Here is a 9,417-nt window from a genome sequence, read left to right as displayed (position 1 = left end):
TCAAGTCCCACACATCATCACACAGGATTTTCCCCCGGGGCTTCCCCTGAGCCGAGGTCAGCTACATCAAGTGTCCCAGCATCAACTGCTTCCTTCCAGCTGCTTGCAACAACACACTTTCCTTTCCGCTGTAGGAATGCTTGCACCGAGCCTTGCTCGTTCAGCAACACGCCTTTGCTGTTCCACTCCATCCCCAACCTCCTTCCTTACTGATACCGTTGGCTTCCATGGGCTTTTGGTGAGTATGGATGCTTTTGGTGAATATGGATGCTTTTGCACTCTGGAAGCTGTTATCTTACTGAGGGAACTTATGTCAGAAGCCAGGGGGTGGGGCTGTACGCCTCGGCTTCTGACATCACAGTCTGGTTATCACTAGAAGCAGGCGTGAGTTAGTGTTCTTATCCGAGGCAGCCTGGAGGACAGCTGGCTAAGAGGTACAGAGAAATCAAACGTGGGATGCCAGGAGAGGGAGAGACGAAAACAACTTCTCAGTTTCTCTGCGTCTGACAGAGGCTCCTGAGAGAGGCTTTCAGAACTCGACTCCAGCTGGCCCTTGAAAGCTGTGCCCTGATTGAGAGCCTCGGAGGGATAAACAGTGCCTTCTCTGGCTCCTCGGGGTCACGACCAGTCTGCTGAGAAGGAAGTGGTATTTTTCTGACCCCAGTGTTCCCACAGCCCCCCAGATGGTAGATCACGGGCCTGCACCCTTCCCCACCCTTGGGAACTCAGTCAAATGGTTATCTTTATCTCGCCAGCTTGTCCACGTGCTTGGCTAGTGCGGTTTCACTTTTGCAAACGTCTGTTTATATCCCTTGAGAGAAAAATATCGAGCAGCCCGCCTCAAGACGCTGTTTTAGGCGGTGAGCAAGGTAAGAAAACTTTTTTTTAAAAAAATATCTGGGAAGTAGGTGGGCACCAACTTCTCTGGGTTAAGCCAGTGTCTGGCTGTTAACGCTTTGTTTTCTTAGAGCCTACCTCCCATTTAGTGTCTCATTTCAACCAAAATAACTTACGTGACTTTAACGTCCCCGACTCCTTTGGTGCCAAGGCAGCTTCTGTCACACATTGGCAGCTCGGTGGCAGATTGAGTGCAACCACTACTCAGGGGGAAGTGGGGGCGTATTTACTTTCAGTCTTTTGCTGTAGAGGGGAAACATAACCTCTGGTTTCCCCACAGGGCAGCCTCCGATGGATAATTACACAGCGGCCCCGGAGGATGACTACGATGTCCTTATAGAGGATGGCCTGGACAACAGTGGGATGGACCAAGTTCCCACCCCTGAGTTCCTCTCTGCCCAGCAGGTGCTGCGGTTCTGTTCTGCGGTGTTTGCGGTGGGTCTCCTGGACAATGTGCTGGCAGCATTTATCTTGGTGAAATACAGAGGACTCAGGAATCTGGGGAACATCTACTTTCTAAACCTGGCACTTTCAAATCTGTGTTTCCTGCTTCCGCTGCCATTCTGGGCACATACTGCAGCGCACGGGGAGAGCCCCAGCAATGGGACTTGTAAAGTTCTTATTGGACTCCACTCCGTGGGCTTATACAGCGAGATGCTTTTCAACGTCTTCCTCCTTGTACAAGGATACAGGGTGTTTTCCCAAGGGCAACTGTCCTCCATCTTCACTACAGTGTCTGGCGGTACTGTTACATGTGTCCTGGCCTGGGTCATAGCTGCTGCACTCTCTTTGCCCGAATCTGTGTTTTACGAGCCTCGGATAGAAAGACACAAACATAAGTGTGGCTTTGGCAAGCCTCACTTCTTGCCCATTGAAACGCCATCCTGGAAGTACGTTCTGACTTCAAAGATGAACATCCTGGTACTTGCTCTTCCTCTGCTGGTTTTTATATTCTGCTACTGGCAAATGAGGAAAACACAGAGCTTCAGGGGGAGGCAGTGCGACCTCCGCAAGCCTGCTCTTGTTATAACGGGCGTGTTCCTTTTGATGTGGGCGCCCTACAATATTGTGCTTTTCCTGTCTGCTTTCCAGAAACATTTGTCCCTGCAGGACGAGAAAAGCAGCTACCATCTGGATGCAAGTGTCCAGGTCACACAGCTCATTGCGACCACCCACTGCTGCGTCAACCCGCTCCTCTATTTGCTTCTTGACAAGGCTTTTACGAGCTATCTCTGCAGCCTGTTCCCACGGTGCAATGATGTCCCGTTTCAAAGTGGTGGGGACTCTCAGCAAAGGATGACAAGGGAAGGTCATGGCAGGCCCATTGAACTGTACAGTACTTTGCATCAAAGGCGGGACATATAAACACTGATTCACTGGTTCTCATCTGATTCTCATCTCTTCTCATTGCCTTATGTAATTTTATATGTTTCTATAAAAATAGAATCTAAAAAGAAAGGGGGGACTAGTTAATGAATATTCACTACTCTCTGGCTCAGGGCTAAGTTATTTATAAAGGTGAATTCCACCGTTGCTCTTTAGCGCTTGTCCGAAGTGTGGGCGGGGTGGTGTGAGTTCCGTAAACTGAAGCTCGGTAACTGTCCAGAGTTACATAACTATAAAGTGGTAAAACTGATGTGTAAACCCCGAGATCCCTGGCCCCAGAGCCTGTGGGTTATCTAAGTACGCCAGCCTTTCGGTAACTGCTGGCCGGTGGTGATGGCATGTCTGCAGTCCCAGCATGCTAGGAGACTGAGGCCGAAGGACTGTCACAGATGCAAGTGTAACCAGGGCAACAGAGCCAGACCATGGTCTTCTTGCTTTGTTCCGTTTTCCGAGGCAGGGTTTCTCTGCATAGCCCTGGCTGTTCTGGAACTCCCTCTGTAGTCCACACTGGCCCTAAACCCAGAAATATGTCTGCCTCTGTCGTGAGCTACCACTTGGTGTTGCACATCTTAATTTCAGTTCAACCCAAGAGGTGGACACAGAAAGGTCAGAAGTTCAAGGTCATTCTTGGCTACATAGTGAGTTCAAGGCCAGCCTGGATTCATTAGACCCTGCCTTAAAAAAAAATAAAATAAAAGTCTCTAAACCCAACTTGACCCCATCCTAAATTAGAAGCAGGAATTAGCATGGAAGCAATTCCCCAGGCTCAAGCTCCTGCGGGTCATGAGAAGTACTAGCTGCAGTGTAGCTGTGGAAACTAAAGGTAAAGTGATTGGTTGATTGATTGATTGATTGATTGATTATGTACAAGTACACTGTGCTGTCTTGAGGTACATCAGAAGAGGGCATCAGATCCCATTACAGATGGTTGTGAGCCACCATGTGGTTGCTGGGATTTGAACTCAGGACCTCTGGAAGAGCAGTCAGTGCTCTTAACCGCTGAGCCATCTCTCCAGACCCCGCTGGGCTCTCTTGACTACTCACTATACTCAAGCTTTCTGATTCTTCCAGCCCTGGAGTCCTCCACGGTTTTTGACTCTGTATCATGAAGGCTCTGGCATCTTAGGAAATTTAACAAGAGCAGATATAAAAGTACAGCTAGACATACTGGAGTGGAGGAACGCTGTGACCTTTGACATATAACACACCCCTCAGGCCTCACTGGCCTGCGACTGCAGATAAGTTTCCACTTCCTTTTGGAGTTGAATTACACTCGGGGCTCCAGCCTGTCAGCCAGCAGGAGGCCTGCTCTTTGCCCAGGGTTACAGATCTCAGAGTATGAAGATCTATGAGTTTCCCCTCTTCCTGTTCTTTCTGCATTAGTGTTCAGAGCTGGACTCCACACTCCATCGGGGCTGAGGGCTTGTGGCCACAGAAATTCTATAGCTATAATGGGGCCACAGGCCTCAGAGGAATTTGGGGGCAAGATGGACAGGCAAAGAGTAGAACTAGAGCATCCTCCCAGGGGTCCTTCCCAGGACAAAGTGTTCTCCCATGCCATAGGTTAATCTCAGTCACCATCATGACAGAAGGAAAAGAAATGAAGGCCAGACAGTGAGGTGGCTCAGTGTGTGGAGACCCTTGCTGTGTAGGCCTGGTGTGCTGAGTCCCGTCCCTGGAGTACAGGTGAAGGTGGGAAAAGAGGACTGGCTTTGAAATTTGTCCTCTGACTTCCACACATGTGCTTATGCTTGTGTGAGACACACACACACATGCACACTCATGTACTCTCATGCATACTCGTGTACACATACACAAGCACAGACACATGCACACACAGGCACTCACACACATGCACATTCATGCATATTCATGCACATGCATGCACACTTTTGTATACTCATGCACACACACATGTACACACATGCACACACACGCACACACACACACAAGCATGTAGACACACATACATAACAAAGCGGTGGTGGCATTTTAAATGTTTCCAAGGAACTAAAATTGGAATTCTTGGGCACTGCTGGTTGGAACATAAAATGACACAACCAGTTTGGAAAGAGATTTTTTTTTCTTTATTTTTCAAGACAGGGTTTCTCTGTGTGGCCCTGGATGTCCTGGAACTCACGCTCTAGACCAGGCTGCCTTTGACCTCAGAGATCCACCTGCCTTTGCCTACTGAGTGCTGGGATCAAAGGTGTGTACCACCACCCTGAGATGGAAGTTTCTTAAGCTAAATATATAGTCACCAGTCATTCCGCTTCTAAATGCTTACCCAAGGAAATTAAAATTGGAAACATGCCTGTACACACTTCTCCACAGACTAACATGTTTTCATGAAAGCTGTGTTTATGTGGCTATCAGCTGCTGTCGATCCACCGGTCCCTCAACAGATGGGTGGAGAGAAAATTGCAGATTATGGAACCACATGGCTTCATGCGTGGCGTCCTAGAAGGCTGCTCAAAAGATGACTTCTGCTCGGTTATATACTTAATTTCCAATGTGTTAATTTTTATTTTTATTTGGATAACATTTTAGAAAACACAAACTAGGGGTTGGAGAGATGGCTCAGAGGTTAAGAGCACTGGCTGCTCTTCCAGAGGTCCTGGGTTCAATTCCCAGCAACCACATGGTGGCTCACAACCATCTGTACTGGAATCCTATGCCCTCTTCTGGTCTGAAGACAGCAACAGTATATTCATATACATAAAAAAATAAATCTTAAAGAATAGAATTGTATAGAAAAAAAAGAAAACACTAACAAATCCTTCGTGGCTGAAGGATGCTTGGATAGGAGGCATATGGGATTCACTACAAAAAGGCACAAGGGCAGTGAGGAGCCTGGGGGATGCTTGTTACCAGGATGGAAATGTTTCCACTAACTCTGTGCTCTATCCTGCATTAACTCTGCTCCAATATGGCTGATTTTAAAAGCCTTTGAGGCACCCTGATGTGTTAGTGCAGGCTGTCTCCGGAACAGCCTAGGCTCCTCTGTTGCTCAGGTTTCCATCGCATAATCAAATAGAGTTTTCAAGCAGCACAAGGGAGAACCCCCCCAATCTCTACCCCTGACTAAGGAGGAGAGTGGGGACAGCACCCTACAAGGGGGCACAGCTGAGAGAGAAGGAAGACCAGGAATATAATCTCATCGCAGATTAGGAAGTAGACCTACTCTCCAGCCACTTCTGTTCTACGTCAGACAGAAGTCTTGGAGGAAATCACACCATTCTCTGACACTGACTGATCAGGATAAACTCAAAGGATGGCCTTGTCAGAGTTTCTAAAATGAAAACTCAGAAAGTGGAAAAATCTGGAAACTCTAACGGGAGCTGTAAGGGAGGCGGATGCTGAGAATCGGGAGTAGGCATGGCTGGTGTACTCAGAACTCCAGTCTACAAGGCCTTTCTTCTGGGTTAGACCAGGTAGATAGTTCCCCCCCCCCCGAAAAAAAAAACAATACCTGAGACCCAGTGAGATGGCTCAGAAGGTAAAGGTGATTACTCTCAAGCTGGTGACCCTACTTGGATCCCTGGATCTACAGCGTGGAAAGAGAAAGCAGGTTCCAAGTTGTTTTCTGACTTCTAGATTTGTGCTTCAGTACACACACTAATAAAAATGTAATAAAACTAAAAATAGCACTATTCCCACAAATACTATAATAAACAACCCCAACAAACAGAGAAATGACTAGTGTAGTTAAAAACACAGTGCTTCTCTTTTGCTTGCACGTTATTTGCCAGTGGAAGAAACTTCTGGTTGGCTCAGTCTGTGAGGAAGGCTCATCACTGTAGAATATTGCAGTAGGTGAGGCTGAGGCATGGGCTAGCCATACAAAGACAGATCTGGGCCCTGATATCCACCCTTCCAGCTCCCTAGACCACACTACCTAGAAAAGGGACTACACATTTTCAGGAAAGGGCGTAGCCATTCCGGCAGGAGTGAAGACATGTGCCTTTATTCCTTTGGATGTCAGAATATTAAAACAATGAAGGGAATTGGAATTTTCCTGGGAGTCTCAAGATGGGCACTCGAGGGGGGAGGCTGATGGGCATCTTGTCTTCCTGGAAGAGGTTTCACACAGTTCTGAGCACTTGTTAGGCCACCTTGTAGGGCTGACTGGACTGGAGACAATGATCCGTGTGGGAACCCACCTTGGCTAGGACCGCAAGGTTATACAGAGCTCTTGACCTCTATTTAAACCTGAACCTCGTGCCAAGATCCCAAATATAGACTTGGGTGGGGGTTGTCACTGTAATTGCCAGATTTATTTGGGTCAAAGCCTGAGCCCTGACAGACCCCTGACAAACCAGGCTTGGTCATCTGTCCTCAACGAGTCAATTAAACAAATAAGTAATGGTTAAAAAAAAAAAAAAAAAAAAAAAACAGGAGGGAGAGTGGGAGGGGGAGAGGGGAGTTGGAGAGGGAGGGGGAAAGAGAGTTGGAGATGGAGAGGGAGTTGGAGAGGGAAAGGGAGAGAGACAGATATGTTTGGTGTGGCCATTGGTTAGAATGAACAAAGAGAGCAATTCTTTGTCACCGTGGGTCCTTATAGGAGGTTTTGGGTTAAGATGTCGAGGAGCAATCTGAGTTAGGATGTGGTTCTACCCATTACCATTGTCCTAGCTTGTCTCTACCGAAAGCCTGAATGTGGCTTGCTAGGGGTTGTCAGGATTCTGAAGCGAACAAAAACTCCAGGTAACAAGGATACCTCTGAAGACTGTAAGAGGCCCCAGAGGCCTCCCATCTCTCGAAAATGGCACTGTAGAACACTGTGTGAGTTATCCCAGTGGAGTGGCACTGTTCCTGCCTTGTGCGGGTGAGATAGAGAGGCATGGGAAATGATTTAGTAATCCAGGACTCCACCTGCTTTGGGTCATGCATGCCTACCTTTTAATAACACTCTTGGCAGCTTTGCTTCTTCACCTGCACATGCTGTGCACACAAGCCTCTCTCTGAACAATGCACCTAACAACCTCAGACCCCACCTTCATCAGGCCACACCCCTCTCTGGATAGTGGGATATGTTTCTTTTTTTTTTTTAAACTCTATTTTAAAAAACAAAGATAAAAGAAAAAAATTTAAACATTTTTGCATAAATGTATACAAATACATATGGGATATGTTTCTTGTCAAAGGTATTCCTCATACATCCTAGTTGAGGGTCAGTTCATCAAGCCTAAACTGGTTTTGAGTGAATGTGTATCAAGCCAAAGCTGTCCTCAAGCAAACTTCTGGGGGACAATTCCCTATGTTACATTTGCTTTTCTTTTGCCGTGATAAAACATCCTGACCAAAAGCAAGGTGGGGAGGAGAGGGTTTGTTGGGTTTACAGATTACCAGTCTATCATGAAGGGAAGCCAAGACAGGAATCTGGAGCTGGAGTCAGTGGGGAAGCACTGCCAAGACTACCTGCCCAGCGATGGTATAGTTCACAGTGAGCTGGACCATCTTCTATCAATCAGCAGCCAAGAACACGCCCACAGACCTCCTCACAGGCCAGTCTGATGGAGACAATTCCTTAATTGAGAGTGCCTCTTCCCAGGTACATCTAGGTTTACCCTCTGTATTGAACCATCTTATGTCTGTATATAAGTAGGCATTCACATGTTAAAATCAGATGTGTTTTGGGAAGAGGCATGCACAGTAAAAAAAAAAAAAAAAAAAAAAAAAGAATATATGACTTAACCTGCCAGTCAAAACAGAGAACCACCCTCAGTACTCCCCTGGTCACCAGAGCCTTCCTTCTTTTAATCCAGTAAAAGGAAGTCCCAACAATAACCAGGGCTCTTGAGCATCTTCGCCCATGAGGCCTGTGGATTCCTGTGCACTCTGGTCTTTTCTATTGTTTCACTTTAAAAGAAGTTTCCTTGAGACTTTTGCAAATTTGTGTCAATCTTCATTTTAGTTCTCTGGTGAAGAGGTCAAGAACCTGGAAACACTTCACCACTTTTCCCCATGGGTAACAGGGCATTGGAAGGTATGGGGGCTTCCTATGTAGCCAGCCCTGACAGCAGCAGGTCGGTTGGCTTGAAGCCTCGTTACTGTTAGTGGGTTCTTTCCATCTAAGGAAGATGGGGAAGGCATGACTTTCACAAAGGTTCGAAACAGGGAGTGATGGGTGAGGGGTGGTGGGCTGGGAAAGGCTGGATGTGGACAGTAAATGTGTTCTCACGCTGTGGCTCTGGGATAGAGTCTGCCTTGCCTTCCTCCCCCCTCCCCACCCCGTTCCCTGCTCCACAGAGTGGAAGTGCTCTGTATATCTGGACAGTTGACTATTTTCCAATGTTAGCATGCCACCAGGAAACAACGCCCTCAGCTCAACAAAGAGGAAATGGAAGCAAAGGAATTTTTTTTTTTAGTTCTTTTCTTGTTTGATTGTTTTACTGATATGCAGATAACCTAATTAAGCTCTTAAAAATTCAACATTTAAGATAAGGAGGGAGAGGTGGAATCCTAGACATTGTTTCATTTTGGGTTTCCAAAAGCAAAGATCTGACACACATGTCAAGAAGCCAGGAGAATGGGTTTCCTCTTCTTCTCTCCTGTCTTCCCCTGCCTCACCCAAGACTCCCTACAGCCCGTAACATTCTAGGATCCTTCCTACTTAATTGTCAAGAAATATATCTACAGGTGCTCAGGACCTCTCTTAGGAGGACCATGATGCCCCCTGACTATCATCTCTACCACCACCCAGCCTTCCCCTCAGTCATTTCTCATTTTTGGGTCCCTGTCCTATCTCCACATGCTTTCCCTCTAGGCAGACAACTTTCCTGGATCATTGTTACCAAAGGACAAGAATGTCAACAAAGGGTGGCCATCCTTACATCCTGAGTACCAGTGGAGGCACACGCCTTTAATCACAGCACTGGGGAGGCAGAGGCAGGCAGATCTGTGAGTCTGAGGCCAGCCTGGTCTACAGAGTGAGTTCTAGGACAGCCAGTCTTCCCTGTCAGACACCAGTTCTGGCAAACATCCTGACCCCAGCCAACTGTTCAGACATGGCTTCTGGTATTTCTACTCACCTCCTCCTCTCGCTGAAACACTTTTAAGAATCTATTTCAGGGCATGGCACTGGAAACCTAGCAGCACTACTGCTCTCAGTATAAGGAGCAGAGTGGTGCT

The 9,417-nt window shown here is 47.2% G+C and overlaps 1 protein-coding gene across 1 annotated transcript; it reads left to right on the top strand.

Moving 5' to 3' along the window:
- The first annotated feature begins 623 nt into the window (after positions 1-623).
- CCRL2 (C-C motif chemokine receptor like 2) lies at positions 624-2,271 on the top strand. The gene is made up of 2 exons (XM_080934290.1): positions 624-869; positions 1,178-2,271. The coding sequence occupies exons 1-2, from the start codon at positions 734-736 to the stop codon at positions 2,260-2,262; spliced, it is 1,221 nt and encodes a 406-aa protein (XP_080790416.1). The 5' UTR covers positions 624-733; the 3' UTR covers positions 2,263-2,271.
- The last annotated feature ends 7,146 nt before the right edge of the window (positions 2,272-9,417 follow it).

The sequence above is a fragment of the Micromys minutus genome (assembly GCF_963924665.1).
Source record: "Micromys minutus genome assembly, chromosome: 21".
Lineage (NCBI taxonomy): Eukaryota > Metazoa > Chordata > Mammalia > Rodentia > Muridae > Micromys > Micromys minutus.
Note: the sequence above shows the minus strand (reverse complement) of the source record. Positions and strands in the feature narration are given on the sequence as shown.